The sequence below is a fragment of the Ylistrum balloti genome, unplaced genomic scaffold (genome assembly GCF_031769215.1).
Source record: "Ylistrum balloti isolate Yb309-2 unplaced genomic scaffold, AGI_CSIRO_Ybal_v1 Utg369898, whole genome shotgun sequence".
Classification (NCBI taxonomy): Eukaryota; Metazoa; Mollusca; class Bivalvia; order Pectinida; family Pectinidae; genus Ylistrum; species Ylistrum balloti.
The window spans coordinates 1,464,762-1,490,723 of NW_026782027.1; the positions used below are offsets into that span (position 1 = coordinate 1,464,762).

General features: G+C 34.7%; 1 protein-coding gene and 1 pseudogene across 1 annotated transcript; one reads left to right on the plus strand and one right to left on the minus strand.

Moving 5' to 3' along the window:
* Window positions 1–216: 216 nt before the first annotated feature.
* Window positions 217–17,385, minus strand: LOC132546585 (mucin-3A-like). The gene is made up of 10 exons (XM_060210305.1): window positions 17,291–17,385; window positions 17,018–17,133; window positions 16,719–16,819; window positions 15,154–15,259; window positions 12,411–12,523; window positions 10,864–11,028; window positions 9,624–9,720; window positions 5,920–6,056; window positions 3,183–3,326; window positions 217–1,659 (listed from the first exon to the last, which is right to left on the minus strand). Exons 3-10 carry the CDS (start codon window positions 16,762–16,764, stop codon window positions 743–745), a joined length of 1,725 nt encoding a protein of 574 aa, XP_060066288.1. The 5' UTR covers window positions 16,765–16,819; window positions 17,018–17,133; window positions 17,291–17,385; the 3' UTR covers window positions 217–742.
* Window positions 17,386–20,108: 2,723 nt separating this feature from the next.
* On the plus strand, window positions 20,109–21,770 carry LOC132546622 (uncharacterized; annotated as a pseudogene).
* The last annotated feature ends 4,192 nt before the right edge of the window (window positions 21,771–25,962 follow it).

Consider the following 25,962-nt stretch of genomic DNA (forward strand, 5'->3'; position numbering starts at 1 on the left):
TAAATATCAACATCACCAACCCTGGGGCTCAGCCTTTCCGCCGTCGTCCACGTGTGATTGAAAGTGACAGTGACTAACTTTCCTCCTGTCGGTGTGGCGCGAAATGTGTGACGTAAGTGACGTCATCTCACAAGCAAACCAAGAATTCCATTCAATATGTAAGATTTGTAAGATTACTATTGACAGTAAAGTAGTATTAATAACTTGACCAACATGTTCAAAAATGTTAAATGTGTATATGATATATTATACATTGAACAATAGTAAATATTAAAAAGAAAAGTGTTGTTTTATTGCGTGTTTTAAGGCACTATATTTGAACGCGTATGCATGTCTCTGGGTGACATATTTGACAGGGTATTTGACCCAGCCCGCTTGAAGAAAAAACAGTTAAACACTGACGTTGGAAGTTTACATTCACTATCCATATTATGTTTTCGACCGCAAACATAGCTTGCAAAATTCGGCGATGGAGAATCTATTTCAGCAATTCTTTTCATGTATATAACCCAAGAAAAAAAATAGAATCATTAAAAAATGGCGGCGTCCAGTGATGGCTACCACGAGGTGAGTGCAAATATTTGATAATATGAGATTATAAATGAGAGAAAAAAACTCTTTCCTATATGGGTTTGTAGGATACGGATATTCCACCCTCGGGATCGCAAGCCTCGGGTTTTACCATATTTTTGACCCCACGGGTGGAATATCCCTATCCTACATACCCATATAGAAAAGAGTCTTATATTCTTTCCCTCATTTGGTACATGTCTCTTTTACGAGTCTGGGTTACACAAAGTGCCGCTGCTACTACACACAGTACAGACAACAGGAGTAGAATGGAGACTAGGACGGGAACCACACAGGTTAACAACTTACAAGAATTCGTCTGTCCTTCTACTTGTTTTTCGGTTACATATTGGGGTAATACTGGACCTGTACTTTCTATGTCATTTTCTGTGTTGGTCTTGACGCCCGGTTTGGTGCCATTTGGTGAAACATGTATATCCCAGACGTCAGAGACTTGTGTTTCTGTAATTTCTGAATAATTTTTATTCAAACGATTCCCAACAGATGTGACTGGTGTTACTTTTGTTGTTATCCTATCATACGATGTAGATGAAACGTCCCCCCGTAGAGGTATCATACCCTCTGTCGTAGAAATATTGACTTCTGTTGTATGCATCCCGTCGTCTGATGGTACCGTTTGCTTCAATGTAGATGTTAAATCAACGGAAGTCGGCATTGCACTCTGTGTTATAGATACATCAACTGCTGTCGACAAAATTATCTCCTGATTATTTGTAGTTGCATACTCTGATGTAGTCTCTGGGGTTGCAGTAGTCTCATAATCCAGTGTAGACGCCGTGTTTTCAGTAGCGCTTGACTCCAGCGTAGACGCCAGGTTTTTCGTGGTTCCAAACTCCGATGTAGACACCGAATCTTCGGTAGTTCCTGACGCCACTGTAGACGCCGACTTGTTCGCAAGTTCCGATGTGAACGCAGGGTTTTCGGTGGTTTCTGTTTCAAATGTAGACGCTAATTCCGTAATAGACGCCGGGTTTTCGGTGGTTTCTGTCTCAAATGTAGACGCTAATTCCGTAATAGACGTCGGGATTTTGGTTGAGGTTAGCGATTCCGCCATTAATCCTACCAATTCTGTAAAAAGAAAAATATACAATCTTTACACCATTTAAATTGTTACAATTCTCATTTCATTCTCCTTCAAATAGGCTGTAAATTCTTACCCGTTTTATACTCTGTTAGGAATCAGTGAATGAAGTTTGACAATGACCTTTAGAGCGGTACTATCACTACATTGTAACCTGTAACTCAATCACTCAAGACCGTAATATGTACACAAACATCTTACACATCAGCATATGACATTAGTCATCACCACATAGTTACCTGTTACTAAACATTCTCCTCTCAATACCCAGCATACACATACAGAACCCATCTCAATACCCAGCATACATACACATACAATAACCCTCTCGATAGCCAGAATACACATACAGTAACCCTCCCGATACCCCAACATGTTCCTACTGTAACAGTCTCGATATCCCGAAAGACCCCTTCTGTAACTCTCTCGATACCTCAACACACCCTTTCAGTAACACTTAAGATATACCGAATACTGCAGTAACCCTGTCGATACCCCAACACACTCCGACAGTAACCCTCTCGATAACCCGATAATTTCCTACGGAATCGTTCTCGATAACCCGACACACCTCTGTATAGATACTTCCCCTAGATATCCACTGTATTACCTACACTAACTTGAGTGATTACCCTGCATGTATGTACTGTACTCCTAGATATTCTCTGTATTACCTACATTAACCTGTATTATTACCCTACATGTACGTAATGTACTCCTAGATATTCTCTGTATTACCTACATAAACCTGTATGATTACCCTGCATGTACGTAATGTACTCCTAGATATTCTCTGTATTACCTACATAAACCTGTATGATTACCCTGCATGTATGTACTGTACCCCTAGATATTCTCTGTATTACCTACATAAACCTGTATGATTACCCTGCATGTATGTACTGTACTCCTAGATATTCTCTGTATTACCTACATTAACCTGTATGATTACCCTACATGTACGTAATGTACTCCTAGATATTCTCTGTATTACCTACATAAACCTGTATGATTACCCTGCATGTACGTAATGTACTCCTAGATATTCTCTGTATTACCTACATAAACCTGTATGATTACCCTACATGTATGTACTGTACTCCTAGATATTCTCTGTATTACCTACATAAACCTGTATGATTACCCTACATGCATATATTGTACCACGAAATATTCTCTATATTACATGTCTGATGATTGTAAAGCCATCGATTTATAGCAGTCGACCCAGAAGATTTATTGTTGAATAGTCATGTGCCTCATTCTGTTGTCTTTGTAACAAAATAATTTAGTGTGATTATGAATGATCATTGTGAATACTTGCAAAAAGATGAGATGGAAACACAAGTATGGAGCGAAAATTCATAACCGGTATTTGTTGATTTTTTTACGCTGTTAATTGATTACTGCGATACATTATGCCCCCGTATCCTAACAGAATACACCAGATTTATATAGCGAAAACACACTAATGCAAATATATAACAACAATACAACTGCATATACATACCGTAATAAAGAATGAATCCGGAGTAACTGGTATCAGAGTCAGTTACAAACGTCAGGTCAACATCACCCGTGGATATAATGACATTGTCTTTAACTGGTTCAAAATTCCAACGTCCAGAGTACCGCTTTGGTGGCACAGGATGGTCTGAAACATTATTATTCATTTTATTAAGTATCAGTCTTTAAACCTGAAAAAAAAACTTAAACACTTTAAATAGACTGGTAAGATTGTCATTCTATAGAAAAAACATACAAGTCAGAAGCTACTTCTCTATTGTCAGAATGATTTGTTTTCGTGGTTATGTGGAATGGACGTCTACATGCAACGTTGTATAGCTACAGGTAAGAGTTTGAAGAAGGACACATTTATATCCTGAACAACAGAACATGCGATACAGTAGCACCAGATATTATGAAATATGTACACGGAATAACAGAACTACCAAAATATTTGTCATTCCAACACAGTCATTTATTATTTTTTAAAAGCAGAATAACTGATAGATTTATCCTCCACTGTTAATTTTAAATTCTCACAAATATATTCAAATCGAAAAAAAAAAAATTCACTAAACATCTATAACATTTTAATGTAATTCCTTACATATATATATGGAAATCACAGTTTTGTCATGAAAGAGTATTAATCCAATGCATTTGAATATTCCATGATCAAAATTTTATTTCTTTCATTTAGCGAAAACGCTGTGTTGTATAGGTAAGAAACCTGATCTGTGTTTCAAATGATTTCATGTATGGTATATGAACACCATCTTTAATGATGATGTTCATTGTCTTACTATTATGATCGTATAATAAATGCATATTCCTTAAAGGAAACATCATTATATACTTAAAAACCTTTTATCGGTAACTTTTGCAAGTATCTTTTTTTGCGAATTTAGCGACCCCGTCAAAATCGCAAAATCAAAATTATAAAATTTGCATGATTTGTCTGTTTAATCAATTTTAATTTTAAAATCATGAATACTTAACATGTTACACAGTATATTGCTTAACGGTGGGTACAAATTTTGTTATTAAAACATACACTAAAGAGACATAAATTTTATAATAATTGCGAAACAAGCTTCAAACGACCACTCGATACCAAATTATGGTAAGAATTAACTAAACTTTCTTGTATGTATACAAGTTGTAATGGTGTCATACAATTTACCCGACGTTAGATTGAAACACTATAATCCTTTAAATACACTGTAATAAATGCGTAGCTGTATAATTTCAATAGTGAATAAAACCACGATTAAGAAATTTATTTAGTTACCTTTTACATAGAGAAGTTAATTAACTTACCTGTTACATAGAGACGATAACCAACTTACCTGTTACATAGAGACGATAACCAACTTACCTGTTACATAGAGACGATAACCAACTTACCTGTTACATAGAGATGTTAGTTAACTTACCTGTTACATAGAGCGGTTAATTTACTTACCTGTTACATAAAGAAATTACTTAACTTACCTGTTACATTTTTAATTAACTTACCTCTTCCACTGACAAGTTAATTATCTCGCTTGTTTCATAGAGAGGGTAATTAACCTACCGGTTACAGTCAGATGTTAATTAACTTGTAAATACCTGTTAGGTACGTTTATTAATTTACCTGTTACATAAATACGTTAAACGAAGAAGTTAATTAGCTTACTTGTTTCATGGAGAGGTTTAATAAATTTCCTGTCATAAAGAGAGGTTGACTAACTTACCTGTTACAAAGAGAGCTTAATTTGCTTACCTGGTACATGAAGAAATTAATCTACTTACCGGTTACATAGAGGAAATCGCTTACTTACTTGTTACATAGAGACGAAAATCAACTTACCTGTTACATAAAAAATAAATTACCTGGTACATAAAGAAGTAAGTTAATTTACCTGTTACATAGAGAGGTTAGTTACCCTATCTGTTAAATAGAGAAGTTAGTTACCATATCTGTTACATAGAGAAGTTAGTTGCCTTATCTGTTACATAGAGAAGCTAGTTACCTTATCTGTTACATAGAGAAGTTAGTTACCTTATCTGTTACATAGAGAAGTTAGTTACCTTATCTGTTACATAGAGAAGCTAGTTACCTTATCTGTTACATAGAGAAGCTAGTTACCTTATCTGTTACATAGAGAAGTTAGTTACCTTATCTGTTACATAGAGAAGCTAGTTACCTTATCTGTTACATAGAGAAGTTAGTTACCTTATCTGTTACATAGAGAAGCTAGTTACCTTATCTGTTACATAGAGAAATTAGTTACCTTATCTGTTACACAGAGAAGCTAGTTACCTTATCTGTTACATAGAGAAGTTAGTTACCTTATCTGTTACATAGAGAAGCTAGTTACCTTATCTGTTACATAGAGAAGTTAGTTACCTGATCTGTTACATAGAGAAGTTAGTTACCTTATCTGTTACATAGAGAAGTTAGTTACCTTATCTGTTACATAGAGAAGCTAGTTACCTTATCTGTTACATAGAGAAGTTAGTTACCTTATTTGTTACATAGAGAAATTAGTTACCTTATCTGTTACATAGAGAAGTTAGTTACCTTATCTGTTACATAGAGAAGTTAATCAACCTACCTATTACATAAAGAAACTAATTTACCTACCTGTTACATAATGAAGTTAATGAACCTGTTACATAGAAAAAGTTAATTTACTTACCTGGTACACAAAGAAGTTTATTACCTGACCTGTCAATAGAGAAACTTATGAACTTACCTGTTACATAGTATATCTGTAAGTAATCAACTGGATGAAGCGAATGCGTAAATCCGTATTCAATGTCTACTAACTTTATAACGATTCTGATTTTGTATCCAGCTTTAGACAATATCCTCCAACGACATGTTTGTTTTCTGTTGGAAACATAAAATCATATACGAATCAGTTAGCCTTTTTTGAAACTATAAAAATTGTTTTTTTACTACGTCACATAAATCACCTGCATCCATACATACGAAGGTCATACAAAGCATCTATACTTGACCCTAAAGCAACATGAAACCTCATGTATTGATTGCATATGGATTTCAAGATACACAGGATTTTCGTTGAAATGAGAGCATGCTGTATTTGATTTACCTTCAGAGTGGGTTTAAATCCATTTAATAATTTATTCAGAAATCGGTAGCTTGAAAAAAATGCTAGTCTGCATTTCGCAGTTTAGATGTTGTCTTAACACTTCACACATGAGAGTGACATTATACAGAACGAACATGGCTAGCTCGTAACGAAGGGAACACTGTCTAGACATTATTCAATATTTCCAAATAAGAAATACTGGCGACTGATTACAAATGTCTTACAAATATTAAAAAAAGATACGGACCTCCCTCTTTTATATTGGATTAAACAAGGTCTTAACGCTGGATCTTCTATATATTAAATCAAATATTTGATTCTTCACTCTGCATACAACTGTTTATTTCCCGTTCCAAATTGAAAGATTGCTTTGGTTCTGTAATCATGAATATAATTATACGGTAGTGAGCTGTTCTGAAGCATATTTGGTTGGAAATATATCCAAATTAAAAAGAAGATAATTTGGGGACAAGATCATAAAATTGATCGAATTTCTGGTTGAGTATATCTTTGTTCAGTGTAGTGGCAAAATCTCCCAACAGACTATCTACATGACTATGGAAACTGACTGACAGGTCATAAATACCTTGCAATAACTTTCAATTTTAATCTTTGCTTACAACGATTTTCCTATTGTGAACCTATATGCCGAACTTACGGTGTTTACATGTGTCAGTTTGATATTAAGGGACATTTGACAGACAAACTCACAATAGATGCGGGATGATGAAGACTCAGGTGAAGTTTTCTGGTCGTCATAATGATAGGGAACAATCTATGTTGGAAGGTGTTATTGTATACCTAGTTCTTAATAGAAAAAGGGACATTGTATAACCTACCTGGATATACCACGATTTATATCGAGGATGTCGTACATGAAGCAGAATCGCTTATTGTCCTTGTATTTCTAGAAGTCTCTTCGTAAATCTATGATTTGTTCATAGTTTTATTGGATTATATTCACATGTTGGTTTTTTTTCATTAAATATCTATTTACATATCGGCAATGTCTTTCTGGTTCTTGATGAAATAGTTATCCAAACTGAGCTAATACAAACACTCGATTCGTAAAACCGTTTTACAAAAAATGCAGAATTCTAGATTTATTACTCCTAAAAAAAACAAAAAACAAAAGCTCAAAAGACTCGACAAAAGAGGAAAAGCGTCATTACTGAAGGAATTTATTTCAAATGATATGAACGTTTGTACGCATTACATAAAATGTAATAAGATATGCATTAATATACGTTTAGGCTTTAAAACTCCAAAATATGAAATGTCCAACCGTAAATAAAAATCTGATATGAGCAAAAATCCTTTATGATTAAATCACAGATATTGAGAAATACAAAATTTATAAAAAAAAAAAAAAAACTTAAAAGTATTATATCTTGTTTTCTCTAACAAAACATAAAGATGAATATGTCATAAATTTAACAGACATTAATCGTGCAATTGATTAAATGTTACATTTGAGCTGTAATTTATGATATAGCTCATCCACGTACAAATTTAAACAAGAAAAAAATATCAACGTGTCATTATAATCATAGTCAAAATTCAAATTCAACAAAACTTGGACAAAATATCAACGAAAGAAAGATTTACACGCTGAAAAAAGTACAAGGGTAGGCATCTTCTGTTTTATCAACGACATGCGCCATGACAATCCAAGTAAGTAATGTCACGTACTCAAAAGAAGAGCCGGACAAACAGGCAAACTAACGACAACCACACACGTCCAGCCTCATATAGCACAAAGAAATGAAATGTTTCTCAATGAAATCATTATGGGGATCGTAAAACTTGCCTACAGCATAGTGTCATTAATCTGAATATCTTGAAACCAGGTGTTAGCCGTTCTTCCGTCAGTAAGCGACTTCTTGCAACGAAAAGCGTGATAATTGGAGAAGGCCCCTGAATAACGAATCAACTGTGACATGCAAACGCCATGGATTTGGGATGTAGAGGTGTTGTTATCCAAAAAAGGAAAATTCGTTATATGGAAATTAAAATTCTCACGCTCATCATACAATTTGGTAGAGAGGTGCCCTTGTTTGTTTCGTTGTTGGAAAATATTCTGATAAACGGCTGTTGAAGAATATATCGTGTCCTTGATTTCCAACTCTGTATGATATATACGACGAAACTACTCCATTACATGAATTTCTTAAACGTCTTGTTATCTAAAGACAAACCACCATCAATATATCTTAAAGTGAAATTAAACGACTTTACAAGGTGTTTGATATATGTTTTGATAAGCTCTTAGATAAATTGAGCCTGTTATGAAAACAAAAACATGTCAGTCAACAAAGGAATAAAGTTAGTCCCTTTAAGTCTGCCACAAGTTTGTTGGAAGATCTTAAACCAAACACGACCAAGATGATTTCAACCAGAAACTCAATAACTTTTTTATGATTTCGTCATCCAAATATTTCTGCTTTCATATGGGCGTATTTTTCGCGAAATATGCTTCAGAGTAGTTCATTACCATATATTTATACCGCCGTTCACCTTTCTTGGAGAAGCTCTGAAGATAACTCAACATTTCGTTTAGTCTTTGTATCGAAATTCTATTAATCTCACTCCATGAATAAACAATATCACAATAATACCAACCCTGTTTTTATTGTGACAAGAATGACAGTCAGTAGTTTTGACAAAGGTTTTGATGAACATCTAGACGAGCCAACAATAAAACATTATCTATGTGAAATCTTGATAAGTTATGAAGTCCACTATAAACGAGGGAGGTCCGTATACCTATTATTGGAAGGCAATCTAAACGATTGTAATACCGAAGCACGATAAGCCAGTGTTTTGTTTTTGTAAATGGTGCACAATAGATAGGTGTGATTTCCTCCTTCGTTTTCAAGCAAACACAGTTTTTTTTCGTATAAAAAAGTAATCATGTCTACAGACAAGGATCATGTCTTTGGTTGCCCTTACCTGCAGACACAATAACATATCTGTCATTTAAACTCTAAAGTTTGGATTTAAAGGGATAGAAGAATGCTGACATGTATTTCTAATTTTGAAGCTTCAAATTCTTCTAAGAATAATGGACCATAGGGATTTAACCTAATTATGTAATAATATTTATCTATTTATCTTGTTCTTAATATGTCACCACTATCATATACTAGGGTACCCTAAATATTATTCCGTTCGCCAGTCAGAAATCGATTTTTATGTTACAATATTGACAATGACATTACGTCTAAAATTGTATAGCAAAATTGCTCCCGTCTTTTTACCACCTTGATAAAACATATGTCAGTTGATACTTAAAACTGTATCAGATATTAAAATATCTTATTAAATAAAGATCCACTTACGAAGGATATTTTTCAGGGTAATTTGGTGACGTTAACGCTTTAGCATATGTTTCAGCTTCAAGCTCGATTTCTTCCTTCTCTGGACAGACAGTGAAACCTGAAAATACAGTCTGAATTTCATACAACTACATAATGCATGGATTATGGTTATATATATATACATATATATCGTTCTGATTATTGCATCTTCGTAGAACACAACATTAAAACATCTTTGAATTTGGATTATGATTATATTGGCATGTTGAAATCATCTTGTTATTTTCATATGACCTAATACACCAGCAACCTGTTTTATCTAAAGCTATTCAGCGGAATACATATGTTATTTTATATTAATTCTAAGCAGTTTTGATTTGACCTTACATATGTTTCGGTTATGATTTACCAATAACTCTAACAAAATACCAATAAAGCGATTCGTATTATCCATAAAAGAAATAGGGAACCTATTTGAAAATAGATGGTGTTCCAGCTAATTAAATATGTATTTTACACGAAGTATGGATCTAAGCACTTTGGAACTTAATGCCAACTATTTAGATTAAGTGTGTTTAAGTGTGAGATGATGGGCGATGGAAGGAGGATTTCACTTAAACAGGACAGCTATTTATAGTCACTGATAACTTAGGCCTTCCAGTTTTATTATGTAACACCGTGATATCTTTAGCTGACATTTTGGGATTCAGTACGTCCCTATGTACTTCTTAACAGCCAAAGGTAAATCCGAATCTTATTCTCCATTTGCTCAGATTTTTCATCTGTACGAGAGATTATTTTTTTTTTTAAAAAAAGAAAACATTTTTTCTTTGTCGGATCCAGAAATAAAATTGGAAACAATAACCAGATTTTTGTTTTCATTTTCATTTGCCTGATCCTGACAACTGAGAGGGGTCATATAGTGCATTTTTCATTTTTTTTTTTTTTTTTTGCCTGTGAAACCTGACTTCTGATTTTGATCAAATTCGGTAGGCATGATCCAAGATAAGAATACATATACTTGAGAACATGCTGGCTGATCCCTTGGAAATGATTGACATCCACAAGGAAGTGTTAGTCAGCAGTTTGTGGAGTATATGTTTTCATGCACGGCTGTCTGGGATCATTTCAAATTTAATTTTGACGTATCACACACCCAAAGTTTGAATTACTGTCTTTCGTATATCGAAGTCAGAACATGATCACATGTGGAACCGCCTGACAACGTTTAGAATCTCTATATCCTACGCCACCTACGTACCTGTTTTTCCATTCGGAATACTGGTGACTTCAATCCGGAACCCCGTGTCTCGACTTTTTTGTGTATCATCGGTTATGAACGTTACCTCCTGTCGTCCGGGCCGTCTGTAGGTGTAACTTGTTGTAGCATACCCACAAAACTGAATTTTGTCTATGTCCGACTGATCTGGAAAATAGCCAACCTTTATTTAAGATATGTTCTAAAAAGGCAACTTGGAATTTGTTTCCATTGGAAAATAATATACCTATACTTAACGTGAAGTAAAAAAACAGTCCACATTTGTGTGTTGGTTTTCGACATCTTCCACAAAGATGAAGACCAAAATATCAACAAAAGAAATATATACAAAGGTACAAGGAGATTAAGACCATGTGTTCCCGAAGGATAAGCGCCGTCTGCTTCATCGACGAGGACAAAACGTATTCAACCCAATGTCATGTTCTCAAATGAGAACAAGGCCAACAATAAGGGAACCAACAGATACAGGCTCATGTACGTCGAACTTCATATCGAAGAAGGAAAAAGGACATTTTTCGGAATGAAATCATTATGATAACAACATACCTCACAAAAAGCAGAAAGGGGGAGTGCCTTCAGCGGTCCCTGCCAAGCTATATCATAAGCGTGAGGATTTAATTTCCCTATTATGAATTTTCCATTTCTGGGTAGCAACAGTCTTATATCCCCAACAATTTTAAATGTCGCAGTTAATTCGTCATCCAAGGGCGTGTTCCCATTATCACGATTTTCAATCAGGAAGTCGTCAGCTGACGGACTAACTCGCAGCACATGGTTTTAAATGATGTAGGTTGATACAAAACATGGGGAAGTTCACCGTCGTTATATTGATCTCTGTAAGAAATATCCAATATCTTTGAATGATATAAAGCTGGAGGTATTTGATGCTTGTTAGCTTGCTTGTTGGTTCCGTTGTTGTATACCTTATTCTCATTTTAGAATGTGACATTACTGACATGTATTGACCAATGTTTATACGGCGGGTGTTAGACGCTTACTCTTCAGGAACACATGGTCTTATTCTTCTGGTTTTTTATTCAGGATTTCCCGTGTAAATCTTTCGTTTGACCATATTTTGCCCTAGTTTTATAAATTGGTGTTTGGATAAGGATTATGCTGACATGTTGGTATTTTCTTGTTATTTTCTATACTTCAAAACCATATCCATATGGTGTATAGGATGCATAATATAAGAGACAGAAATAAAGTGCTTCTGACAAGTTTTGTCATAATTTGAAACACAATACAAAACAAACATGTATGGTAAGTTTCTGATATATATATTTAAGTAAAGGTTCAGTACAGAATCCCATCAATCTGTCCATTAAGAATGATACCGACCCGTCCACTTATGAGCAAGGCAAGCGACACGCCCAATCACAAGAGCAAGGTACTTAATGTAACAGTGTCTACTGTGGAATACGTTCTTCATTTACACTGACATCTAGAATAAATTTTTTTCAATCAAAGCTTTTTAGGGTTGAAAATTAACACATAAGAGCGTGTGATATCTAAAACCGTATACTTACAAGTCGTTATCTGGATCATATCCCCTCTACAATCAACGTTGACATCCTTCAGCCGTATTAAGAAGTAGTCCATCGCATTATCTGGCTCGAAAATCCAAACGCAGCTTAGATTACTGAAACATGTTGAAAGAAAAATACTCATCAGCAATGAATTATATGTACACTTATTTCTGGCCGATTACGGCAATATACTTTCCGCTTATATGTGAACTAAATTGAAGTTAATTCCTTGGTGCCGTATGTGCAGCGTGTTTATATCTATATCTACGTTTACCTTTAAAATCTAAAATAAGACAAAATTATTTTGATGAAATCAACATGTGATGTTACTTTCGTACGGAAGTGTATTCCGGCCACGTTGTGTTTTATTTTAACTCGAAATTTCGAGATAGCATCTCGAAATTTTGAGATAGAAACCCGAAATTTCGAGTTAGTAATCCGAAATTTTGAGATACTATTCCGAAATTTCGAGTTAGTAAGTCGAAATTTTGAGATACTTACCCGAAATTTTGAGATAGTAACCCGAAATTTCGAGTTAGTAAGTCGAAAGTCGAAATTTTGAGATACTAACCCGAAATTTTGAGATAATAAGTCGAAATTTCCAGTTAGTAATCCGAAATTTTGAGATAAAAACCCGAAATTTTGAGATAATAAATCGAAATTTTGAGTTAGTAATCCGAAATTTTGAGATACTAACCCGAAATTTCGAGATAGTAAGTCGAAATTTCGAGTTAGTAAGTCGAAATTTTAAGATACTTACCCGAAATTTTGAGATAGAAACCCGAAATTTCGAGTTAGTAATCCGAAATTTTGAGATACTAACCCGAAATTTCGAGATAGTAAGTCGAAATTTCGAGTTAGTAAGTCGAAATTTTGAGATACTTACCCGAAATTTTGAGATAGTAAGTCGAAATTTCGAGTTAGTAAGTCGAAATTTGAGTTAGTAAGTCGAAATTTCGGCTTAGTATCTCAAAATTTCGGATTACTAACTCGAAATTTCGACTTACTAACTCGAAATTTCGATTCGACTTACTAACTCGAAATTTCGGGTTAGTATCCCAACATTTCGACTTACTATCTCAAAATTTCGGGTTACTAACTCGAAATTTCGGGTTACTAACTCGAAATTTCGGATTACTAACTCGAAATTTCGACTTCCTATCTCAAAATTTCGGGTTACTAACTCGAAATATCGGGTTACTATCTCAAAATTTCGAATTACTAACTTGAAATTTCGAATTACTAACTCGAAATTTCGACTTACTATCTCAAAATTTCGAGATGCTATCTCGAAATTTCGAGTTAAAATAAAACACAACGTGGCCGGAATACGCTTCCGTACTTTCGCTTCAAATTATCAATAAAAGAACAAGCATGTTAACGTAGCTACTGTATTTACAGTCGAACTTTGTTATCTCGGGCTCGACGTGACCACGGGAAAATTTCGAGATAACCGAGTATTCGATCTCATTGCTTTCAAATGTTTTATATATAGTTATAGTATATTTCGATTTAAACGGTGTCTTAGAGTTATACGAGTTCGAGAGAACGTGATTCGACTGTAGTATCACAAAAAGAAACAAATCCATATAGTAGAATCGTTTAATTAGACACTCCTTGTAGATAACAAGTACTACTGTATAAAAGCGAGTTTTTTGTCTCGAGGTCGCAGCGTGTGAAAGTTTACGTAATTTGAGATTAGTATATAAAACAGTCTGATAATACACAGGAACTTAAATACGGTCTGCTTGTGTAAACATTTAGGTCAGAATTCCGTACGTCGGGGTTCCGGGAGTTGTGTGTACAGCATTCGTAACTCAATATTTCGCCATTTTTTAATTTGCAGTTTAAATGTATTTTTATTTTTTTCCAAGAAGTAAAATAAATAAGATAAAAAAGAAACGACTATATACAGATGTACATGTAAACAAAAGTAAATTACATCACAATGTTCGTGTTTATACGGAAACCACGGAGTTTTATTAAATTATCTGTTATGTGGCATTTCTACGGTGTAACTTTACCAAAGTTAAATGTGTTTTCCAAGGTCATAAAATGTGATATCAGAGTTGAAAAGTCTAAGTACATGCATGATTTAAGCTTAGGTGGCATTACTGGGCCTTAATGTATACTGCAAATAAACAAGTTCTGTATAAAAGAAGTGGATGTTCGGATGGTACGCTGGTAACCCACTAGCTTGTCACTAAGGCGTCCGGGGTTCGATTCCAGGAATGGACGTAAAAAGATACTGATTCATCTGCCCGACCACAAAGTCAATTTGACGGGACCACACAAAGTCCTGTCGCAGACAGGTATTATCTCCGTATTTTGGTTTCAGTATTTTTCTGTAGTTGAACCATCAAAATTTATATATATTTAAATGCTTAAGCTGACACCATTGTGGCATGGAGGCGTAAAGTTAATGAAGACAATATGACGCTGTTTCGAAGGCACTAAATAGTGATATGACGCCCTGCCCATGTTAGCGCTACACGTGCACAGTATCAATATTGTTGTTCTCTCGCTATACAACTACGCAAAGTCAAAAGGTCAAACCTGATATATTACTAATAGGGCACAATAGAGAAGAATGGCTCTTTATGTTGAGTAAAAACCGCTTTTAACACCTAGCCATCTGCTGATAACTTCTTACTGAATAATCTTTCAAAACATTTCCATTTTTAATTGGTGGTATGTGTAATACCAAATGTATTATAGGTATAGCAATGATAGTTTGACTCACTTGCCATAGTTTACCGGGTACCCAGGGCTTGGGAAGCTTCTTGTCTCGAAGAGAGTGAAATGAATGACCCGGGGCGAGTTATCACATTGACAACTTACCCAGGCACCTACAACATAAAGACGGCGAGAAATATACAACATAGATACAAGGAGTGAGTTATCACACGGACAACTAACCCTGGCACCTACAACACAAAGACAAGGAGAAATATACAACATAGATACAAGGAGTGAGTTATCACACGGACAACTAACCCTGGCACCTACAACATAAAGACGGCGAGAAATTTACAACATAGATACAAGGAGTGAGTTACAGAATGTATCACACGGACAACTCAAAAAGTCCTGGCACCTACAACACAAAGACAAGGAGAAATATACAACATAGATACAAGGAGTGAGTTATCACACGGACAACTCAGAAAGTCCGCTACAACATATAGACAATGAGAAATATACAACATAGATACAAGGAGTGAGTTATCACACTTACAACTCAAAAAGTCCGCTACAACATCAAGACAATGAGAAAGTTACAAAAAAGACACAAGGAGTGAGTTATTACACTGACAACTTACATAGACAACTTTATCATAAGGAAAACTGGGAATAAACACATGAGGCACACAAGGGGTGAGTTATCACACTGATAACTCAAAATGATAGCTACGTCATTCATACAACGGTGAATAAGAAAACAACAGAGACACAATAGTTGAGTTATCACACTGACAACTAACATAGACTTCTACAGTATAAAGACAACTAGAGATTAATAATAGAGACACAATAGTAGAGTTATCACACTGACAACTAACATAGACTTCTACAGTATAAAGACAACTAGAGATTAATAACAGAGACACAATAGTAGAGTTATCACACTGACAACTAACATAGACTTCTACAGTATAAAGACAACTAGAGATTAATAACAGAGACACAATAGTAGAGTTATCACACTGACAACTAACATAGACTTCTACAGTATAAAGACAACTAGAGATTAATAACAGAGACACAATAGTAGAGTTATCACACTGACAACTAACATAGACTTCTACAGTATAAAGACAACTAGAGATTAATAACAGAGACACAATAGTAGAGTTATCACACTGACAACTAACATAGACTTCTACAGTATAAAGACAACTAGAGATTAATAACAGAGACACAAGGGATGATTTATCATAATGGCGTCTCACAAAGACAGCTATAACATGAAGACAACGAGAAATTGATTACAGAACAACATCGACGCCAAGGATGACGTCATGTACCACACTGAATACAGACAACAGACAGAGACATAAGCTGACACTAATAAAACTTAGTATGCGACAATTTTATAAGGATATACCGCTGTTTATTTCAAAACACGTCATATTTTTTCTCGACGTACAAACAACCATTTACATTGAATAAATACGTTTTATGTAAAAAGTAAATGCATTAATTAAATGCTTAAACGTGTATCATTATACAAGATTCAAGAGTTGATCAGAGTCGGATCAACATTGTAGTAATATGTTTGAGATCATTTTACTAGCGATAACTCACCGTGGATGCTGAGGAGGAGAAACAGTGCACACAATGTCAGGGTCATGCTGATACTGTCCAGATTCGGCGAAATAGCATCAATTAAACGAGGCCACAGGTATCTGTAGAAGATACAAATAAAACGTATCGTGTTGCCCTGAACTACAATCTAGTTTGTAAAATAAACTTGTGTGTGTTGGTCTATTACAAAACGTGCGCGGCGGTACTAATAAACATAACGTTTTCTACCACATTTCCGTTTGAAATTACGAATTGAAATAATTCCCTCGTGCAGGTATTCGAGGCAGGATTAAACTCACTCTGCGGATTCCCTGAGCAATGTGTGTATCCCGACTGACTTTAAACGTGAATTCCTCGCATACACTTTACAAACATGTGATGTGTATAGAGTACAATGTTGCCACGCCCGACGATTCTGCAAATATATTAAGAACATATCTAATTTCTTTAATATGACAAATCGCTGGTAAAAGAAATTAACGTTAGTCTAATCGTACAAAATCATATGTACGATAAACCGGTATATCATACCGTGAAATCTCCCAAGAAAGGCAACATCAAATTCAACGTACACGACAAATCGCAACGCTTCCTAGACTTCCGGAAATAGCACAACACTCCCTTGGGGTGAAATTATGGACGCTGTTGATCCAAAGAGGTTGACAGTTTTTTTTTTAAATTAAATCCAGAAAGTACGAACTCAAAGGTCAATCCAATCTAGATAAATTAACGTCATTGTCAATCCAATACAGAGAAATTATAACACCAGTGTCAATCAACAAAGTGGTTCATAGCATTGTCAATCCAGAGACATTTTGACTAATAACACTGTTGATGGGTTTTGTTACAACGTAACGACATTGTCAATCTAGTAATAAAAAAAAAATCAAGGTAGCTTAACGACACTGATTCAATGGAGGGTAGCAGCAATGTGAATCCAGAGATGATAGCAACAATGTCAACTAGGTAGGTTATCGACATTGTCAATCCAAATAAGTTAGTGACACATCCAATCCAAAGAGGTTCGTGACACTGTCAATCTAACAATGTTCACGTAACCGTCAATTCAAAGAAATTCACGATATTGTCAATCCGAAGAGGTTCAAGACACTTTCTATTTAGGGTGTTATTGTGATATTGCAAATCCAGGAAAGATAACGCCACTGTCAATGAGGTTAGAGAGGTTAGCAACATTGTCAATTAAATAAGTGCTGTCAAATGGTGATACAAAAACTTGGATGGGTGGTCGTACAACAGTGGGATTTACGCAACCATACAGTATCTACACGCCCGGATATGGTACACATTACGGATGTCTAGTGAAGGAAGGCGGTTGCTGATAACAAGCTCTCCGCTTTGCAGTATCATACCAAGAACACTCGCCCACAAGTAACTTAAATGCGTATTAAATCACAACACATGAATTTATGACGAGGGCTTAGGCCAAAATTCTCCTAAACGTGACCGCGAATTAAGGAGCGGCGTTCTTAACCCGGTAGAGCTAAAATAAAATAAACATAAAAGCGAAACACGAGACACGTAATAATTAATAAAGTTTTGAGCAGAGTAGATAAAGTCTTACAGAAAGATATCGATCTGATCTCCACGATGTACATTTTGTTCCCTCATTTAACGATTAAGGAAAATTATTTTCTATTTTCCCCGAAGCTAGAATCTGTAAAAAAAAAAAAAAAAACGCTTATATTTCCGTATACAAGTGAACAAGAGTTATCTCCCTTCCATCACGAGACGGACCATCGTTTCTTCTGTCAGCGTTAGAGAAGATTTTTTTTTTATTGTTTTTTACTGTTACCGCCAATGTCTATCTGATACAGGTACAAACGATAAACTCTAATTGTCTGGTACTATCATTCATTAGACTTGAAGGTAAGAGTAGACACGTGATTAGCTCAAAGGCTTACAATGGCACGGCTAGTTACATACAGGCGAATATCAATATACATGTATTTGACAAATAATTGGCTAGACGAAAACAGGCATGAAATAAGTTGAGTCTACCGTTATCTATAATAGTTGTTAATTGATCGTATCTGACACCGGTCACCGAGTAAGGTGTCCTGGCAGCTCTAGAATATATAGCAATCTGCACTGACTAACAAGACAGTCTATAATTGAAAAATATCTGAAACTGCAATTGAATTGCCTCTTAATATTTGGGTTATTATTTCAAATTTACCAGTTATACAACAGCACTACTATTTTGATTTGATACACCCGTACTTGAAATGGTAAAGAACAGCTTTTATAACGATTTGATTCGATCAGTACAATACTATATAGAGGAACTCCAAAATTGTCACGTAGATTATTATTGTCATAACATACTCTGTTTCTTGCAAGTTCAATTGTTCTGCAGTGAGTGACAGCTATCCTGGAGAAACAATAGATGTCTTTTTAAAAGTAAGTTGGTAGGAGATTGGAAGAGGGGATCATAACCATGAGAACCAACTTGTTCTTGTTCACACAGTTGCAGAGAAGCAGCCTATTTGCAGTACATTGTGAAACCGTCGTTTGATTTCAAATGGAATATTTTCAATGACAGGTCATAAACATACTTAAATTACAACGTCTCCTGAAAAAGGTAAAAATAAAACTATACAAAAGTAGAATTAGCTTATAAAATAACAAACATAAAACAGCAATCAATTGTTTTAGAAACTAAATATCCAGTCTTCATGTCTTGATTATCAACACAATTTAACATGAACTATTATCCCAAATCACAGATTTCAGAAAATGTACGGAATGCTGAAGAATTCAAATACTAAATATTGAAGATTCAAAATACAGAATGTTGAAGATTTGAATACTGAAAGTTGAAGATTCAAATAATGAATGCTGACCGGGAAAATTAATTTTACTATTTCATTTTCGTTAACCCCCCCCCCCCCCCCCCCCCCCCCAAAAAAAAAAAAAAAAAAAAAAACTTTGATAGGAAAATTTACATCAATCAGCTGGCCATCTTCCATTCATCTTTAACTTAAATCTATGGCCGTGTATATGTACCTCTCTTGTGTAAATTGTCATGTTCCACTCACAGATACCTTGTTGAATTAGAATTCAATTACCAGGTAATTTATTACAATTATGAGATCGCACGTCGTTAGATGACGTGCGATGTGCGCACGACAGGAAATTTGGACGAAATAAGCTATAGCACATTTGTGCGCACGTTGTGCGGTTCTATTGCACAAATGTGCGATTCTGTTGATGAAAAAAATAAAAAATTACTTATAAATAGATTTATAAATGTGAGATATGGTTTATTCATTTTCTTAATATATAATTATACAGACTACAAAGTAGAAAACAATTTGACTTTTGGAATAAAACTATCGTCTAAGACAATGATCATGACATAGTACCGAAATGGGGATACAACTCATTAAAGGTATATTTTTAAGATGTTTTTTTGTACTTGGGGAGGTGATTGACACACCCGAGTACCTTCAATAATTAATATGAGATGTCCCCTGAGGCGATATCTGTAACGTAAACCAGGTACAGTACACTTATTGGTCAGTATACCGATACACATTCTGACCTCCCGGAGTTACTGCCCTTGGTTTTCACTTTGTCAGATGGCATTGCGATAAAAGGGACACCTGATTTGGGCCGAGAAAGATTGATACATTACCCGAGGCTTTATCCGTAACAGGGGAGGTTTTAGAAGCAGTTAGTGTTTAAAGTTAAAGAAGTGAAAAAATGAAAGATATTTAGAATGAAAAAATGACTAAATGCTCAGAACATTTATAAAATAGTAAAATGCTCTAAATATATATCTCTGGTTTATTTAAATTTAAAAAGTACTTGATATTGGACTTCTCCTCCATACATATCTTATTTTCATTCTATTGAAAGAGTAAATAATTTTCAAAAAATGAGATTTTCTTTATTTCACTATAGGCTTTTATATGTGTTAATATATAAAGTATAATTGGACATTTAAAAATACAAAGTAATGGCGTTCATGGTTTGATATTTGAAATAATATCTAAAAAAAACTTATGTATAATCTGGAGCTGGTATTTTGGTGTATCTCCCTTAAATTTAGCCATGAATATGTTATTATTACCATGATATGTAAAAATCCTCAATGTGTACAGAAATACCACAGGCTGTACTTATACACGTGAATGATACAGAAATCAGACACCGGTAAAACAGAATTTAAAATGCGATACATCTCTTCTCTTCTGAGGTCATCTTCAACTGACAACATTTATGGAGTATAATGTCCTCCAGTTTATACATCAAACCTTTATTATTGTAATTAGTATTTGCAGTCTCTCGTGAGTATTAAACAGTTTGAGTTAATGTAATTCCATGGGTTCATATATCGAATCTAAGCTACTCTGTATTGAGTCTATGTTTTTTGTTTTTTTTTTTTTTTTTGTTTTTTTTTTTTTATGTTGTTGTGTGTGTGGGGGGGGGAGTGCGAAAGGATAATTCAAAAGAAAACAAATATGAATTCATTAAATAATAACAAAACTTTGAGATATTTTACTTTTTATTTATATCCTATAGGAAACCATTCAGTTTAACACTAAAACATAGACGTCATTGTCTACAATCAAATTGTAGTAGAAGCCTTGGCAGATGACTTTGACGGTCCTGAGAGGTCACCATTGGAAGTGACAATCTGCTCGTCTTCCACGAAATCCACAGATCATAGCTGAAACAAAGGTATAGTTATTTTCTGTTTCCTTGTATGTGGATGAATGACAAGGATATGGTAGCGTATTTTCATGACGCTGAGAACCATATTTTACTTGAAAGTTCTACTATTCCATTGCAGTAATCGACAGCACAATTTAATATAGTGACAATACTTGTATCAAGGTTGGTTGTGAATCACAAATATCTTTGTTATGTCTTAACAGAGAATCTGAAGAAAGTGCCGTCTGGATTCTTTTCCCAAGCTGATGAAGCACCATTTATGAAGAGGAATTGCAGTTTGGAGATGTTGGGATTTCATGTCCCAAACCAAAACATCAATTCAATTTTGTAGATGACCCGTCACGAAATTAAGAATGTTTCCTGTCATTTGTAAAGTCTGAATATCATTCCACAGTATATCATAAAACCTGTACCTGACTGACTCCATGTACCTTAAACAAATTGTCTTGAAAATATTCTTGTTAACAAAATTTCAAAAACTACGCTGGGATAATTTTCAGTAAATGTAGCAATATTACCATTTTTTCTTGTATGAAATAATCCTTTTTTTTTTTGCCAACGTAATACAATTAGTATACAGTTCCTTGTTCTTCCATAATTATCATTCGCTTTTCATCATGAAATTTGTGTTGTGTATTTAATGATAATAAGATTTACGAACCCCTCTAATTTAAAGAGTAGGAGTCCTTTGCTGATTTCTGCTATCTCTTTCATATCCTCTTCCGATAGTTGAAAGTCAAACACCTAAAACAAGTTGTAATAAGTAAATCTATGGCCTTTTCTCCGTATGCATCTAGTTTGATAAATATACTGAAAGTGTAATTACCATAGATAATTGATAATATATATATAATGTATGATTGCAATTAAAAGTTGTGCAATTCATAAGTATTTGCTTATTTAAAAGATGTCATAATTGTTTAGCACAACATCTGAATCATACAAATTGAATTTTTTCTTCATACAAGACTTTCCAGTTCGTGACTTTATAAAACATTTTATCTAAAATTTACAGTGTAAATATAAGGTAATCAAATTCATCAAACGTTTCCATTTTGTTGAATTCTGCATGGCTAAACGCCTTTTAGGATCACTTTATTTCTCTGAATTAAATTCCGTAGTAGGACCTGAAAAAAACACAATGTTACATCATCTTGTGTGTGATAGTACCTTTCTAAAGTATTGCCTATGTGTCGGTACACTGATACAGTTTCCATGTCCTCTCATGTTATAGTCGATGGTATTTTTTTCCCGATTTTCTGGAAGCTGAATGTAAGTGATACTACACGAGGATTGAAACGGGGTGCAATATTACACATGGTCACTTACCAGGACCCGGGTCAAATATTTTAATTTTACCATGAGAAGATGTTAAATATCCGTGCTATTGTATAATCAGAAAAAATATCCACAACAGGAGGTGTGCCGAAACATGATTGGAAATCGTAATTGAACACTAACTAATGGACAGTGCTTAACGTCAGAAGCACCTTGGGGAAAGGGAAACCATCTTCGTGTAAATAGTCTTCCTTTGGGCCTGAGGAGCGGAGCTCAAAGGGGAAAATCTATCAGTGTTTCAAGGTTTATCTTGTTCTTCATTAATCGCAGGATATTGTCCAAAATTGGTTTGAAACATGCTTAAGTGACGGGAATTTAGTTTTGTATAAACCCCGGGTAGCGGCCTCGTGGGGCCACAAGGGCGGACCGAACAGTGAAATTAGGGCAAAAATCATTAAATCTACTCCTGTGGGAATGAAGCATCCTTTGATGAAGTGGAATCAGTTTTGTATAAACTTTTGTTTTTTGCTGCTCTAGGTGGGTGAGTAGGGCCTAAAACCGAAATAAAGTAAATTCTTTAAAATCCTGCTTCGGTATGTTGTTTGAATTTTGCCAAATGCATGCTTGGATGAAAAGGAATCATTTTTTTTTTGTTTTTACAAACGTACGACTTCGACCCCATATAACGGGGGTAATTGGACCCAATAGTGGAAGTAGGCAAATTCTTCAAGGTCATTCTTTTTTGTATGAATGCCTGGATTCTGTCCTAGTTTAGTGTGAGATCAAATTTGTATGAACAGTTGGTTTCAGTCCATTGGGACCAGAGGGGCAGGGGCAAATAGTGGCAAATTTTGTAAAAAATTCATTATGTTGGACTGAAGACGTCCATAGTGAAGATTCCTTAGTTGTTTTCAAACAGCTGCATCTTAATCCCCTTTTGGAGCAGGTCGTGTCTGTTCAGGAGAGACAGATACAGGCGCTTTAAATATTTTTCCTTTAATTGAAATCAGATTCAGCAAACTAAACCAGGTGACCGATACAGGCCCCATGGGCCTCTTGTTTATTATGCTTAATTCTATATCACCCTGTTTTAAGTGTTTAAAATTGTCACGAATGATGTAAAAAAAATCACCTGTCTATATGTAAGCAAGCCAGAGGGAAGGTAAACCGATACCGTGAATGACAGTTGAAGGTAGAAATCGACATGTCCCTGTGACGTGTTCGGAGAATTGGAGACACTGGTGTTCGAGAAATGAGTTTATCAAAGGTCAGCGAGATTATCTATGTGAGTATCTAGACCACAGTGCGATAACACTGTATCCATAGCTTTACATAGGATGGTCCAGCTTGATTTCATCCCTTTGATAATATTTGTTTTTCTGGTGAATCATCAACAAGGACATATTGAAGATGAAATTACGAAAATTTTCTTTTATCTTAAACTTAATCTGAAAGAGTGTAGGATTGTGTATGAGGATATCAAAAATGTCCCTCAGTTTATCCTCTATTATAGGTACATGAACAGATCTATTTAAGTTTTGTTTCATTTTAAGTGTAGCGTTTCCGTATATATCCCACTTCTACAGCACTTGTGTCTACGACTTCCCGCTAAAAAAAAACAAAAAAATGTGACATTCGAAAAACATTTTATGCCATCTATTTAAAGCAAATGGTGTCAACAGAATTTGTCTGTATATGTAAATTTGATAATGACATTAGCATAACAGAAAAAAAAATGGTAATGATATGACGGCATTAGCCAATCTGAGGTCCTGGTTGCAACAAGCGGTACAACATTGGTGACGACTTTACTGTGATACCCCATGCGTTCTTACAGACTACGAAAGCACTAAACCAGGTACACAGCAGTCACACAATTAATGTAACAGTTTCACCAATCATATAGTTTTTATATTCAACATATTACCGACGACGAGAAACATTGCTGTGAACATATTTCTGAAAACAGAAACAAAAAAACATGATCAATATCTTTGATCAATATCTTTGCATAGAAGTTTTATTAGGATGGCGCCAACGGAAGATAAAGATACCGAGCCTTTGTGGGGTGCGAACATACATATCTTTTTCAGGAAATTAAGAAGGAACTCGGCAGTCAGCAGTGTTATGACATTTTTGCTTTTGGTATTTGTGTTTTTATTTATTTATCTATTCATTTTTTCATTCGTGTTATTACCTTTTTAAAATGACAAACAAGATGCTATATATTAAGAGTTCTTTTCAGTTAAAAATATAATCTGTAGGTTTATTAATGTAGTTCCAGTGCAACAACTCCTGTGCTAAAACACAGTGGAATTTTGTCAGTGCCAAACGCAGTAAAAGTACATGTGGCAATTACAACACCAGTTTTATTATACCAAAACATAGTACTTTGAACTAAAATCACCATCATGAAATTCGAATGATTCATCATTTCATGGTTTGTGTTGCGGTCATAGACACTTCATATATGACAGCATTATTATAGATACAACAAAATTTACATTATTCATCCCATAAGTTAATGTAAAAACAGTAATATCATGTTTGTCTAAAACAACTTTTCTGAAATGAATACATTGGCGTTTCCCGTGACTTTGACACTTCTGATTATTGGAGGACGATAACCCTTTGAGATTGTATATCTTAAGCTGTCTGTCTAGTCCACGGGGACAACCCCATACTTTGCAATGTTCACGGATTCGACCTAACTTGCTGCCTTACTGAAACTCACTGTTATCCCATATAAATGAGTGCATATTTGTATAATTTTTTTTCCAATTTGACTGAAACAAAATTGCAGATGTACGGAATCTCATACAATATTACTCCAATACCGGAAAAAACACAAGGAGTGCAGAGACCTTGATATTTCCGTAAATAGCTAAATTTGGTGTATAATTAACTCTGATAACATTTGAAATGTCTATATCACTGAACGGACCATTAAGCTATCAAGCACGAGAGGATTCTATCAGCTGTTTTAGCTGTAATATGATACTGTATACTCTATGGTAGAAAACAGTGTGACGAGATGGTAAAAAAAAAAACAAGACAGTAACTATGAATTACATTTCAGAAACGACTTAACCTTTCTTGTTTTATTTCTTGCAGTGTCAGTGATTAATTTTTTTCAAATGTTATTTGTGCTTTGCGATGAATATATCACACTAGATAGAAATAAAAGATTAAGAGACTGTAAAGCTGACATGTTTATGCATACGTGGTCACACAGGTCACCTTTATCGTGTACTCCCTAATATGA

Excerpts from the sequence above, each read along its gene's own strand:
- LOC132546585 (XM_060210305.1), bottom strand. The coding sequence starts at position 16,764 with ATGACCCTGACATTGTGTGCACTGTTTCTCCTCCTCAGCATCCACG. Across the intron at positions 15,260-16,718 it reads TCTCCTCCTCAGCATCCACG|GTGCCTGGGTAAGTTGTCAA; the intron begins GTGAGTTATCGC and ends TTTATGTTGTAG. Across the intron at positions 1,660-3,182 it reads CGGATTCATTCTTTATTACG|AATTGGTAGGATTAATGGCG; the intron begins GTATGTATATGC and ends TTCTTTTTACAG.